The 15,199-nt window shown below is 45.7% G+C and overlaps 1 protein-coding gene across 1 annotated transcript in view; it reads left to right on the top strand.

The window, feature by feature from the left end:
- Nucleotides 1-15,199, top strand: part of ets1 (v-ets avian erythroblastosis virus E26 oncogene homolog 1) — a 52,167-nt gene that overhangs the window by 23,744 nt on the left and 13,224 nt on the right. Inside the window, 3 exon segments of the mRNA XM_083773976.1 lie at nt 11,904-12,023; nt 13,195-13,395; nt 13,968-14,045. Coding sequence (XP_083630102.1) covers nt 11,904-12,023; nt 13,195-13,395; nt 13,968-14,045 — 399 coding nt within the window.

Below are 15,199 nucleotides of genomic sequence, written 5' to 3'. Positions count from 1 at the left end.
TTTCCTTCAGGGCATATAGGGTTTTACATAAGCTTCTTGCTGTGGGTTTGTCAGTGTCAGCAGTCCTTTGGTAACGCTGTGTAATATATGCCAGTGTTTGAGCGCGGGAGGCATTGCTCCCTCCCTGGCCGCCTGGCAGCTGTGCAAACAGTGTTTGGGCGATCCAGCCCTCCTCTTGATGTGGCTTGTCGATCCGTCTGGGGGCGAATGCCGAGCGGTGCCTCAAACAGGTTCGTTTTTTCATCCGATCCATATACCGCATCAACCTGGTTCGCCAGATCAAAACCTTGTCCGTAAGTGAGTTCAGTGTTTTAGTGCCTTATGCCGGTATGTCATTAGGCAGTGTTTGACTAGGCCATGCCTACAACATGCCAGGCTGTGGTTGTGCCCGGTGTCATGTCCTGAATGTGCCTCATACATTCCGCATCTTGCAGCGGCCATATATACCCGCGAACAGTCAAGTGGACGCCTGTTTGTGTCCACAATGAACTTGTCTGTCTCTTCTTTCTAGCATGGCTTAATGATGTCACTCTTTAACTTGAAATCCCCCATACCCCCCCAAGCCATTCAGTCAGGCTTTCTTTCATTCATTCATTTTTTAAATTTCCCTTCATTCATCCCCCCCTGTCTGAAAAGGCATCCCATGATATAAACAGAAAACCATTATGATGCGTGGTTTGTATCAGGATGCCTGTATTGTGACTACACGCCTTAATTTTGCCTCGTTAAAGCTTAGTCATAAAACGAGGCGTGTTAGCGTCAGATACATCAGTCCGCTAAATGGTAAGCATATGGAGAAGAGAGGTGGGGGGAGAGAGCATTCCAAGGTGTGGCCCATATGATGGTGTTGAAAGCCCTCGGCATTATGTTTTCTTTCCTTCTTCTCTCTCAGAATATCTTAGTGATGGGAAGGTTATTTTCTTATTGTGTTATTTCTTTTATTGTAATAATTCTCCGTATTCACCACCATTCCCCAGAAAGATGGCAACCCAAACAAAGGAAAAACAGGCTCCAGGGCTGGGAGAACAAAGACGTACCAAGCTTGAGATTTTTTTTTTTTTTCTTTTTTAATTTTTCACATGCTCTTTGAAACTCTGTCACCCACCCACCCCATTCCTCCCCCTCCTACTCCCTTCTTTTCCCTTTCTTCCTCAGTTTTCCCAATTGATTACAACTTTCCTGCTGGCCACATGAGCTCTTCTCGCACGTCACCTGTGTCCTTGATGTGGCGTCTTTCTGGTGTGTGCGTCCCCTGCCTCACATCCCTCAGCCCGTAGTCGTTTGTAATCATTGAGTCACAGTACCAGGCGCCTGCCACGCCACGCCACATGCCTGGCTGACTGACTGACTGCCTGAATGACTGTTCGGCTGGTTTCTGTTGCCACATGCCTCCCTTATCCCACGATTACTCCCACATTAACAGTCTGACTGGGAACCCTAATGGGCGCTATGCCGCCCCAAAATGGCTCCAAGCACCTCAACATTTCTCCAATGAGTGCTGCATCTATTTTGGTCCCCTTGCTCTGTTGTTATACTGTTTCACGTTTCCACATTATGGGGAGCTGTGTTTTCCTCTATCTAACGGAAACTCTAAACTTGTTTAGAAACGTTGTGCCTGCTTTAGGAATCAGTTTTGGTCTCAGCACTGATGTTCAGCTGCCCAGAACAAGTCACTTTGTTCACTGCTGCATGGCCCAGATTTCTTCCCTGTTTTTTATGAATCTGTTGCATACCACCTGGTTTTAGACTCAGCATAACATGGTGAGCTGCTTTTGTAATCAGTCCTATGAATGGATGTTCCATGAGCCCACAGTCATGTATGGCGACCCCTACTACATCCAAATCGCATTAAGGCACAGACCTGCCGGTCAAAGCCAGACGACAATAAGGAAGAATGCCTTTGTGGATGAGCGGGAGGTGGGCTTTACGATGTAGGCACGAGTCAGTGGCGCTCTCGCGGCGAGCCAGGACTTCTGTGACGCACGGTCAAATGGGAGGCACATGTTTTCTAGCTTCCATAGGAGAGGTCGTGGGATGAGACTCATAGGTCGCTAGCCTTGAAAATAATTTCTGATTCTAGTGCCTTTATAAATGCTTTTTTTTATTAACTGAAATGACTCCCTGGCTCAGACAAATCATACAGTCTACTTAAAAAAATTCTATGCCTTTTAAGGCTACCACTGCAGCTAGAACTAAGGAAAAGATAACATCTGGATTCCTTATATTAGCTTTGCAGTATATTATACCTGCACTTTTGTGGCCTCACCGATATCTGCATATTTGTGACTTTAAGAAGTGGCTGACTCCTGTATTTTCTCCGGGCAGCTACAGACGACCCTAAGGGCCTAGGGCCAGCAGCTAATGAGAACTTAACACCATTCCCAACACTACAGTGCTGATGTGATATGTTCCTCTGTCTAATAAATGTCCATTAGACAGGCCCTTGTATCTGTCTCAGACATGTGTTTGTTTTATGAGAGCATACAAGGCAAGAATGACAAATGGTTAGTAAATGAGCAGGAATTTTTCAAGATACACTAAATTCTTTACGTCACGAACAGTCACAAGTTAAAATGTTTTCTGTGTTCTCCCCTGAAGTCCAGTCATTCTTTGATGGCGTGAGTCATAGCCAGTCAACTGTGTGTGTGTGTGTGTGTGTGTGTGTGTGTGTGTGTGTGTGTGTGTGGGAGAGAGTGGACAGGGTAGAGAGAGTGTCTCTTGAAACATGTTTGTGAGTGAGAACACAGCACACATGCATAAGTGTGTGTGAATATATATATATACAGTATTTGTGTGCGTACGCACTTGTTTGTGAAATCACCTCCATCTCTTATTGCAAAATAGCAGAGTTGTGTTTTCCCACGTTCTTATCGATCCGACTCTACATCTTTTCAATCGGCGCATTCAGCCAAAGCTAAAAGGTCGTGGTAATCTAACATGCATATGAGATTGAGATGAAAAGGCAGAGAGAGAACGAGACGAGGGCGAGATAAGCCAGAGGTTCAAGTTTCCATCAGCCATGTTGGAGCCTATACACGCGGAGTACACTTGAGCTTAAAATAGAACCATAATTCATCTTCTTGAGCTGAAACCATTTCGCCACTCAGGCCACAAGTCATTTTTGGTCACATTAGAGGAACACAAGAAAGCTGTGAGAAGCACATTAGCGATTGTAAAACAGAAGAGGAATGTGAGGCATGCAACATGAAAACAGTGCGGTCTTGAGGGAATTTATTTATCGAGTATCCATCTGTCGCCCATAGCTTGCCTTCAAACAAGCAGTGAGCATTTAGCTCTATGATGTATAATTGGAACCAGGGCTCTCAGGACCTAGTCTGCGTACATGCTATATGCTTGCTAATATGTGCAGTATCATACAAGAAATGAACGGCAATATGAATGATTATCTCATGAACATGTGCAAGTCTGTCCGGCTTATTCCATCTCCCCGCATAACTCAAACTTGTTTTACCGGAACCCGTGGTTGTGGAATGTTGCAGTTTGGACTGAAAAATGGCAGGCACCGTGTTTTCTGGACAAAATGCAAAGGGGAGAGTAAACTGTTTGTCAGATGCGTTGTGTGTTTGGGTTAACACCTAAACAGTTTCCTCAGAGCATCCCCATTCCCCAATCTGTTTACAACAGGGATGGAGACTGAGAAGCACACACGCAGAGACGTAATAGCACCACCTGCACTGTCTGACACAGTGCTTGCCTGCTAGTCAACCCCCTTTCTGTGAAGAAACTTGTTTACATTTATTTTGTGCATTGTTACAGACTAGTCACTGTGATGTGACGCAATTGGCCTATACTTTACATTATATTGAATAATTGCGACCATAGGTCGCAGATTACTATGAAAATCTGTCAGTCCGACACGCCACCATATATGGCCGCCAGTCTGTCATGCCTCGTGACATGTCACGCCACCATATATGGCCGTCAGTCCGTCACGCCTCGTGACCCGTATATGGCTATCACCATATATGAAGATCACGACACTGACCTCATCAAACCCTGGATAGCCGTACATGGAGAAGACTGGATCATCACCTAGATCTGCATATACTGTATGGAGCCGGCCAGCAACTCTACAGCTGACCTCAAACCCTTAGATCTCCATATGGAGATGACCTGTTCTGACATTCCATACAGTATGTTGATCCTCCCCACCCATCCTTCGTCTTCAATGTCTCCCTTTTGACTGATACCTGCATGTCCATTCAAACTATCACCGTTCGTTCAGATAAAATGTTACTGTTGTTCAGATGGGGAGCGATTGTTATTCATTTTCAATGAGGGGCGACGAGGCAGGAAGGGACTGTGCACAACAGGTGCTCGATTCACACAGAATTATGATAGTTCTTCTACTGTATATGACACACGTATAAAGAGGGCTTGAATGGTTTAGTCGTATCATTATCAAGTTATCAGGGTAAAATGGATAGTGAGTTTACTGTGTCATTTCGGATTTGAATGCAGCAGAAACGCAAGAAGCATACTACCTAACATCACTGGAAGCATGCCCCAAAATAAAGCTTTTCCCCATAAACTGTTTAACCTGTAGAGTGGTTCGGGGAAAAAAACCTCAAATAACCTTTCCTCTCATTTGTGTTACTTCTCTTGAAGGGATGGAATTTCCACCAAGCTTTCAGGCATAAATACACTAGGCAATGTTCACCTAAGCATGGCTTCGGATCAATTCAAACTTCAAGCTAATGTCATAACAGCACCTGAGACTTTGGCGTAAACAATATGAAAGAGATAATGCACTTTACCATCATAAACTAATGTGATTTCAGAGATGGAGACAGAGGCAGGAAGAAAGGGAAAAGGCAGCTACGGGGCATTAGTCTCACTTATTGCCTGCTTCAGAGGCCTGCTTGCCTGTGGTGTTGATCCTGGAGAGCCCTTTTTTGTTTTCATGGCCAGAGACAGTTTGTCAGCAGTAGTAGCCTAGCCTCACACAGCCTCTTACAACACCACAGGCTTGCGTTTGGAGAGGGCGGCCAGAAGACAGCGGTTGGAAGCCCTAAGAATAGACGCAGTGCTCCAACAGCGTTGCTACAAGGAGAGATGGTGGGATAGCCCCAGCCGGCACCTTGAACCGTCCACCGATTTTAAGCACGCAGGTTTGATTTGGATCTAACCTGCTGGCTGGGGTCTGATCTTGGCTCGGCCTCACCCCCATGGTCGACCAGCCGGCTGGTCGGATGGCGGTTCGGTTTGGTCCATAACAAGCACGCCCACTGCTTCTATTCCCAGTTCTTGGCATTGACATGGAAATCCAAACACCCCAGCCTTGCTGGCTGAACAAGCAGCTCTCTTCAAGACCAGACTACTGCCCCCTCCTTCTCTGCGAGCCCCCCGCACGCCAGCCACCACTTTATCACACTGTGCTGTGCTGAATGGGCTCCCTTCATGTTGGCCAGGGTTTATGACCCTGCGCTCTCAGACTGGGGGTGTGGGTGGGGGGGGGCAAGATAGGGATCTCCATCAAAGGCTTTCTCAGATACCACCGTCACCTCTGGACGATGGGGGGCTGGGGTCCGTCGCGGGTGGACCGGTCTGGCTTAAAGACTTTTAGGAGCCTTTTAGGAGCCAATTATAACTCCCTGGCAATTAACGGATACAACACACACCTCGGTATGACCTCACTACTACTACCTGTGAGCAAAAGAGGGATGGATCCGAACTATACTACCTGAACCACAACTCGACCCACAACTCACCTCCCCGCAGGAAGCAGTAGCTTAGCCACAGGAAATGGACACTTGAATTGATAAATATAACCCTCCCTTGCACCATGCTGCAAGGGAGTGGTGCTAGCCACTCTTATAGACAGCAATGTGTGTCCGAGTACCGTCTGTATGTCCAAGTACGGAAATAGCCTTTGTTGACCACCAAGTGTCACTGCAGACACACACACACACACACACACACACACACACACACACACACACACAGGCGAGGAAGGAGAGCTTGTACAGTACAGTACAGTACAGTACAGTACAGTACAGTACAGTACAGTACAGTACAGTACAGTACAGTACAGTACCACTCAGTTCAGACAGGTCTGATTTTTCTTCCTGACACCTACATGCCCTGAGCCGGGCCCTCAATCATTATACCCCTCCCCTACCCAACGCGTGGACGCACACACGCCTACTCTCTCTCACGCACACACGCCTTCTCTCTCGCACTCACGCACACACGCACTCATGCTCTCGCGCACACACACACAGCCTAAACTCTATTAAGAATCTATTTATAGCTGGTGGGCCTGATAGAAAGCATATTGTGTCCTGTTGGGTGGATCTGGTTGCCTGCTCTGTGAGTACCATTGCATCATTCAGAGCAGAGGCAGCAGCAGTAGTTCAGTCTTTATGAATGAACAGCCTCCCTCTGCCAGAGGCAGGGAGAAAGATGGCACTCATCCCATCGTGATGTCACTCCAGACACAAGGAGAGGAACAGAGAGAGAGAGAGGGCTCCCATTCATTCTTCTCTCTCTCTCTCTTCTCATTGTCTTTCGCTCTCTTTCCCTTTTTCTCTCATCTTCTTCTTTCTTCTCTCTCTCTCCCTCAGTCTTCATGCACTTTCTCTCCCCTTCCCCTCCCCTCGTCCCCCCTCCTCCTTTCCCTTTCTCCCATGGCTCCCTTGTCCAGTGATGGGTTCACATTACAACCCGATGACTCACCACACACACACACACACACACACACAGTGCATATTATAGTCAATCACCCCTCACCCAACGTACACACTTCCCTTGCTCCCTTACCCTGCCAAGCCCTTGCTCTGCCTTTCCCCATCCCTGCCTCTAACCAAGCCCTGCCGCTCCTACGGGCCCTCCTAGGTCTCCCCATCCGCAAAAAAAACCCCAATTTCACGCCCTCGCTCTGGAGCTCAGGCGAAGACGGCTGTTAATTTGGTTCATCTGCGTGTATGTGTGTGTTTGAGTGTTCCGTGTGTCATTTTAACGACTCCCCCACCCCGGTTTGGCCAAGGTGCAGAGCAGAAGTGTTTGTCAGAGGAGGTGATGGTGGATGGGGGGGGGGGGGTCAGACTGAGAGTCTCTCAGACCTCCCAGGGGAGGGATATCATTGTCGCACTCAGCATAACTGCTTCTGTCCATTATTTTTCGCGATGACACAGAGGGGAGTGGCTGATCAATAGCTTTTACTGTATGTGTATGCCACGCATCAGTCTCATCAATGTCTCTTAGATGATATTATATTTGACTGATCCCACTATGCAAGTATGCATCATGGACAGAAGTCGGTATCCCTTCCTATTGCGCACTTCAGTTCACAGTTATTATTATAATTTCTTTTACATCTGAGCCTTGTTATTTAAATGTGAAAGTCATAAGGGCCTTTCTGTGTGGAAAACATGCAGTAAACCTGCTCTCTCCTGCCTCCCCTGGCCAGGACGCCTGATGGAGGGGAAAGGAACTGGTTGGAATAACGTGTTCCTTCCACGCGCTACGTCCAACCGGGGGAAACTCCCCTGTCAGGTGAAAAGAAGCGGCTTGGACTCCTCATGCATTGAAGGAGGCATGAGGTCAGTCCGTTGCTCTCCCCAGGTTGGCAGAGGGAGTGTAGCAGGCAAAAGTACATTAGCTAATTGACGTTACAAAAATCGTTGGATGAAAAAAACTGAAATGTGAAAGTCGTCATCTCGCTTTTACACTCACTTCCGACTGTCCGTGAACTAAATGGATCGTGTTGTTGACAGACGGTTGGAGTGTGTAGCGCAGACTGTCATGGCTTGCAGATGCTTTAGTACGCAGTGAGTCCGACCATGCTACAGCTAATGGGACTCGCAGGCATTGAAACCATTGCTCAGGACTTCATCATTTACCAGAGATTGTCTCGATTGAAGTGATGGGGCTAATGGAGGCACACTGTACATTAGCTCTCTCTCACACATAGCTTTCTTTCATAATGACCACTCTATGGAAAAACCCAGACTTCCCTGTGCACTGCAGCCGATAATATACTGTAACCATTAGGCCTGCTATGATCTGTCTTAATGTTACATAGGTAGTGTGTCATGCACTTCACATGTTAATGGTTCGCATGGAATGTTTAAGAAACAGAAGCAGTCCTGTCGTTCTAAATAATACAACAAAATCAGGGATATAGTCTACCGCTTCAAAAAATATGAACTGGTATATGTTTAGACCTTTTATGTGCACATTGAAATTAAATTACATATTCATATAACTAGTTTTTTTTTTTTTTTACAAACGTTTTACAGGGCAAATGACACAAATAATTAATTTAAAAACAAAAAACTAATATGTATTCAACTGTAACAAAAAACTATTCAAAGGATAAGTCATAGTAAAAAAGGCATGCAAGCAGCCATTGCTCCTGGTTGGTGTGCCTTTATGCTAGCTCTGAGTCCGTGGGGTATTAACCGTCTTTGATGGAGGATTTAGCGCTAAAGCAGCTTCAAGACTGTGTGGGCAAGCAAAGCACGGGCCATGGCAGGGCTGATGAAAGAGACAGTACGGGAGGGGCTCAAAACAGTTCGAAAGTGCAGACAAACTCCACCCAATCCATCTCAAATAAACCGGCGCACTTTGCCTTTTACCTTGACATCAAAGCCCAGACTGTCTGAGCCTGGCCCCATCTCAGTTTGCAACCGTTTGCAACACTTAAGTTCTGCAGTATTGACTTTTGAGTGCTGCTTAACAGACAGAGCTATACAGCAGAGTAACGGTCCAGACAGCCACTGTCGAGAGGGCGAGATGTACACAACGGAAGCCTGCTGTAGTTTTAGTTTTCATTATAAAGTAGTTCAAGAATAATAAGAGTCTGCACACCAATTTCTGCTCACAGATATATCTTTTACTTCAAGTGGTAATGTTTCGAGCCGAAGCTCTTCCTCAGACCTTCCAAGGTCATACTGTAGATGTGTCTTTTTGCTGTTTTTCAGCCTCCTTTGCCTCTTCATTATGAAGTAGTTCATAATATGTTCAGGATAGCATGTTAACGATGGACTGATATTGTGAGTGAAACTATAAGATGTGCTTCTCTGCCTTGGTCTTGGTACAGTGTGGACATCTTAAATGGGCCCCTACCCTTTTATAATATAAAGGGTGTGGCATAATATCATGTTGCTAATGCACCATTAGCAACATTTCCATATAAATCAAGATGTTCACGAAAAGACTGAAGAGGGTGAAAAAGGAAGAGCAAACTAAGGAGAGACTGTTAGGAAAAGGGAGATGCTTGTATTAAGGCCTAATCAAATCACACGGGGAGAAGCTAAAGTACCGTATGTTCCTCTTTTTCAGACTATATAATGGGGCTCTGGAGCAGTTTCCATCAGTGAGTGAGAGAGAGAGAGAGAGAGAGAGAGAGAGAGAGAGAGAGACATTGAGAGGCCTAATTTTTTAGTCAGCTACACATGGGTTACATGGCGAACGAAGGACAGCTGCTGTGCATTCCAGACGGGGTCGAGACGCCGCAGAGCAGTGGAAATGGCGAGGCATGAAGTGCACGTTGACTTGCCCCGCTGCTGTATGCGCTGCTGGCAGCTCAGACTGACACGGCCCATGAAGTGCACGTTGCCCCGCTGCTGTATGCGCTGCTGGCAGCTCAGACTGACACGGCCCGCAGTGGAGATGCCAGAACATCTGTGCTTCCATTGAGTGGTGGTGACACAGCTTCACCATCGGTCTGCCTCGCACAGACGAGCCTCTTCATATATATATATATATATATATATATATATATATATATATATATATATATATATATATATATAGTTTTAAAGTTGGTTTAAAATGTATGATTTGTATCGAGTCCCTCCAAAATGCAGAACAGACCCCCCTTTGTTAATCTGAACAAATGTGAAGATTAGAACTGTCGAAGGCACATTTATCATCACGTCTTCAGCAGTGAAAACTCATGAAAAACACTCTTTGAATGTCATCTTTTCTTTATTAACTTGAAGGTAAGATTTTACATTTGCTTTGTTTTAAAATCCAAATCGCTTCACAATACAAACAAATTCTTGCAATATTGGTACAGGTGGCACTAAAAATCTAGTCAGTGCATGATGCAGCGTATTCACGGGGTGAGAGAGGCAGGACTTCTCTCTAACTAGATGAGGACAGAGAATTACCATATGACACAGGCAATGAGTACCAGCTTTAATCACTTCCACCCGCAGAGGCTGATAGACAGGATGAGTCACAGTGTTAATAATCATCGTTATTAATAGATGATGGTAGATGCTTTGCTTTTGTTCTGTAAATCAGTGCTGCCATTTCACAGAGCCAGACGGATGAAAGAATGGCATTTTGTCGAGGTTCCACATGGGCTATCTTTGTCTCTATTTATAATGCCTATTTCAGAGTTTTCCGTGGAGTACTCCATTCTGCACTCTGTATTCTGGTCGCCAGTGGCCCAGGGAGGGAGGGAGGGGAGGGAGGGGGTTGCCCACTCCCATCCACATCTAATTAGATCAGCAAGTCATCAGGCACTGTTTAAAGCCATCAAAGAGAGTGTTTGTCTCCCGCTGGGTGCCCCCTGGCTGTGAGGTGGAGAACAGTGAGTCTAGTGTGCGCGCGTTGGAGAGACCCCTCCTCAAGACAGCCCACCCTCAGTCAGTTATACATTGCCACCACCCACACCGACACCACCACCGCTAGCCCTGGGTGACATCACCACCTCATCCTTTGACCCCCTGAACCCTATGTTTGACCCTGTGTTGGTCGGGGTGACAGTGGCTCCTCTGTTTGCAGATAGGTTCAGCGTGGCAGGAGGGCTGCTGAGGGTCACAGTGTCTCTGTTGACCAGCTGACCCCACTCACTCTTATTGAATACCACATAGTTTGCCAGATGCAACAATTCCAGAAATACATGAAGAAATCCTTCTATATACATTAATTATGAAAATATATGCGTGTGTGTGTGAACACGTGCGTGTCTGTCCTTAGCGAGTTAGCGTATCTCAAGAACTGCACCAATACTGATGCAGGCATCTCCATATAATCTGGGCATAAATAAAAGGGACAAGAACAGACTGATGCCGCAGAGATCTCCATATGAGCATAAATGAGGGACAGATAGACAGACAGATGGGCACAACGGGTATTGCATTATCGTCCGGTGCCCAACATGTCTAGTATATGGGTTCCATTTGTGGTGGATGGGCAGGCAGGCAGGGTCGGTCTGTGATGGAAGTGTAGCGATGCCGCCCCATGCCCCATGTTCATACTGCACTCGATATTCGTGACAATAACCCAAGAAACAATGGGCAGGTTGTTATCACCTATCGGCCTAGCGGGTGTGCAGTGCGATGTACCAAAAAGCAATCAATACTGGAAAAGCTAATAACGCATTGTTAGTGTCTCATTACATTGTGTGTGTGTGTGTGTGTGTGTCTGTGTAACAAATATTGTTTTTTGCAATAAACCTATGTTCTTCAGGCTCCACAGGCAATTGAGGCTATAGTGTTGGCTTGTGTATGTCTGAAAAAGGTCTGCGTAATCGGTGTATTTGCGACAGCTGCCGGTTAGATTGAATCCAATATCGAGGCCGCGTCTGTCTAGACGGAACGTAATTGTTGAGACAAGTTGTTGATCAGGCTCAGATACAAACTGTGTGGCTTGTTTATCCCAGTCTCAAAGAGTCCCCCCCCCTCCCACCCACCCCAGTGTGTTACCGGTTGGGATGTTCTGTTGTTCTGATATCCCTCGACTCTTATCCATTCTCACACACACACACACACACACACACACACACACACACACACACACACACACACACACACACACACACACACACACACAGACACACACAGAGACAGACAGACAGACACACACCCTCTTTTGCTGCCTCAAATAACACATTCTGTCTCTTTTCTCTCTGTGATGGACAGATCTGGAATGTGGAGATGTGCCTCTGCTCACTCCAGGGAGTAAAGAGATGATGTCGCAGGCCCTGAAAGCCACCTTCAGCGGCTTCACGAAAGAACAGCAACGGCTGAACATCCCCAAAGGTAAAAGGCTTAAAGTCTCTCCAGTCCCAATATGTCTCTCATATAAGTCCCAATAAGTCTCACGAGTCCGGTGAAAATGACTCTATTCCGTCTTATATAAATCAAAACCCTTCCAGAACAGTACTGCTGCTGCTCCTAACCCTAATCCTCTATGACCACGTTAGTACTTACTGTAATATTCCTATTACATACATAACTTACATGTTTATTGTTTATCACAACAGAAAGTAGGCTACCTTGAAGCAAACGGCATAATTTGCTTCCCAGCTCACGTCTGGTTCACTCCATAAAGGCATCCCTTTTGGATTCTCCCAAAACTCTAGAGAGAGAGACTCCCACAAATCTCCAAAATAGCTTTACATTACATACATTTACGCCCCGCCATCAGACTGACTGACTGACTTGAGTCTAGGATGCAGAGAATGCAGACGCAGAGTCAGACAGACAGTGAAAATAATGAGTTACAGTCCCCAAATTGAGGGCTGACCGCAGAGCCACCCCGAGCTGCACGGAAATAGCAGGGCTTTGGCTATTTGTGTACGTAGTAGTGTTCTATCGGAAAACCCTGGTTATGCAGCAGGGCTCTGCTGCCACCCATATGTTTACATGGCCCACCGCTAGCGCCGTGCTTGCCTGTGATAGCATTTTATTGGTTGATGTATAAACCACATGGGGGGCTCTGTGAATGTGAATCGAGAACAGTAGCTGCATATCTGAACATTTGTTTTCTCAGGATGATGTGTGGTGACGACGACGCTCTAGACTCTAGAGATGTCACCTAGATTCAAACTGTTAATAGCAGGTTGTTATTTTCGTATTACTCAACCAGGGGACAGGGGATAGCCTTGGGTCAAATACATGGGTGGTGATTTGCACTTGGTGTCACACACTGAATTTACTGTATGCAGGTGCGTAGCAAGTATAAATCATCCGTAAGATGCTACACAGTAAAATGTGAAAAGTGTTCATTTAACTCGTGACCAAATGGACCCTGGTGCGTAACTCTGTTGTTCAGTTTATCCTAAACTCCAATTATGAGGCAATACACAGTGATCCAATTGAGCCTAAAACGTGGCATATTTATTTTCAAAGTACAAATGAATATTAATCAACACTTTTTTGTTTTGTTCGATCACTTGACTCAGTTATGCTTCTCCGTTTCCCCCTTCAGACCCCAGACAGTGGACGGAGAACCACGTGGGAGAGTGGCTCACGTGGACCGTGAACGAGTTCAGTCTGAAGAACGTGGACTTCCACAAGTTCTGCCTGAACGGCGCCAGCCTGTGTGCGCTGGGCAAGGAGCGCTTCCTGGACCTAGCGCCCGACTTCGTGGGGGACATCCTCTGGGAACATTTAGAGATGCTTCAGAAAGGTGAGGTCATGGTGATGATGCAGTGTTGATTTTAGAATTTAAAATTGATTTTTTAAATCAGATATATCATACAGAGGGAAAGGCCAAGTGAGATGAGAGAGAGAGAGAGAGAGAGAGCACAATGTAACATGAGAGAGAGAGAGAGAGCACAATGTAACAAAGGCAACGAAATTAATTTGATCAATTTTGACAATTCAAGCTGTATAAGCGTCCTCCCACTGAGTCACCATTGGCATCCTTTGTGGATGCTGATTATGGAATTATGTTGCACTATTCTTACAATAGACAATAACTACAGTACAGTCACAGTAGAAATCCAGCCAGTGTGAAAGCGCCATTTTTCTTTACACTTTCAGAGTTGAATTAAAACTCCGGATTTGATAGTGTGCGTTGCACGTGCGGGCCGTGCGCCACGTTTCCACTCCGATCGTAACGGGAGCCAAAGAGGAAGACATAATTTTGTGCCCCGGGCGGACCATAAATCTTTGATAACGCTGGATGCGGTTACATGATACATGAAATCAATGACGAGGTCACTGATGCTCATTCATTCCTATCTATTTTTCATGAAGAAGACACAAAGCATTTCCCTGGCAATGGCCTGACCTCCAGCTTCCAGGAATCCCGCTATACCTCAGACTACTTTGTCAGTAAGTAGATGTTGTGAGAGCAGCGGGTCAAACGCATTTAATACCATTTTAATAAAATGTCTTTCCGTATTGCAGGTTAGATCCCATTACTAATGTCTTTTGAAATACTACTTTCCTCTAAAAGCCTGATTTGTGCTTAGTCATGGGATAGTGTCTCGTGCCAAAATAGCAAGAGTCCCTGCCACAGTATTTCAGACGTTGGACACTGTTGTATGACAAGAGTCGTTTAACGTCATTTAATGCAATCCGATTCTGTTTGGATGTAATGTACGGGCTGTCAAGGCCAGAGAGTATTTTTTTGCCACTCAGTAGGCGTTCCCGCATAAGGGTATGATGATGATGTCACACGCATACCCTCTCTATAGTATACCACTTTGATCATTATGTGGTGTTAATTCATCCAGTCACATATTCCTTCTTAGATGAGTTATTCTGATTACATTTGAAATGTTAAACTTATTCTGACTGAGATGCGTTAATGCACAGTTCAGAGACACACAGACGTATATTTGTCTGTCTATGCACATTCATTCTGTCTCTTCGGGTCCACTCACTGCACTCGCTAATCGTTGAGTCAGTGGAGAGACTGAGAGCTAAATGCCTCAAATGGAAACTGGCTGGACGGGGCAGACCCTGGATCAGATTTAGAATGTTGGCTGTTGTTTCACATCGGCATTGTCCTTCTCATTGCTTGGCACATAAACATGTCTTTGGCCTGGCTCCTCTGTGACAGCAGAAAATGAAAACATAAAATTGATCGATGTGTCAGTAATACGTTATACACCATCTTCTGCTGTAATGGACAGCTGTAGAGGGGGGTAGTTTTGTGACTATATCTTTATCAGTTGGCCCATGTTATTCATCCATTTATCATGTATACTGATAGCCGCATTATGACAGATTTGTACCAGCAAAAACCTGCGTCAAAGTAAGGGGTAGTTAATTTCACTCTGAGCGTGTACAAATGCACACTTATGGACCCGTAACAGTTCTACTTTGTGCTTGTTGCTACTGATGCCAAGCGTGAGATCAGAGTAAGCGGAGTAAATGAAACCTAGCTAGTCAACAGGAAAATATATACGTACAAACATGCACTGCATAACACACACACACACACACACACACACACACACACACACAGAGACACTTTTGAT

Source organism: Protomyctophum parallelum (assembly GCF_964188405.1).
Source record: "Protomyctophum parallelum genome assembly, chromosome: 9".
NCBI lineage: Eukaryota > Metazoa > Chordata > Actinopteri > Myctophiformes > Myctophidae > Protomyctophum > Protomyctophum parallelum.
Note: the sequence above shows the minus strand (reverse complement) of the source record. Positions and strands in the feature narration are given on the sequence as shown.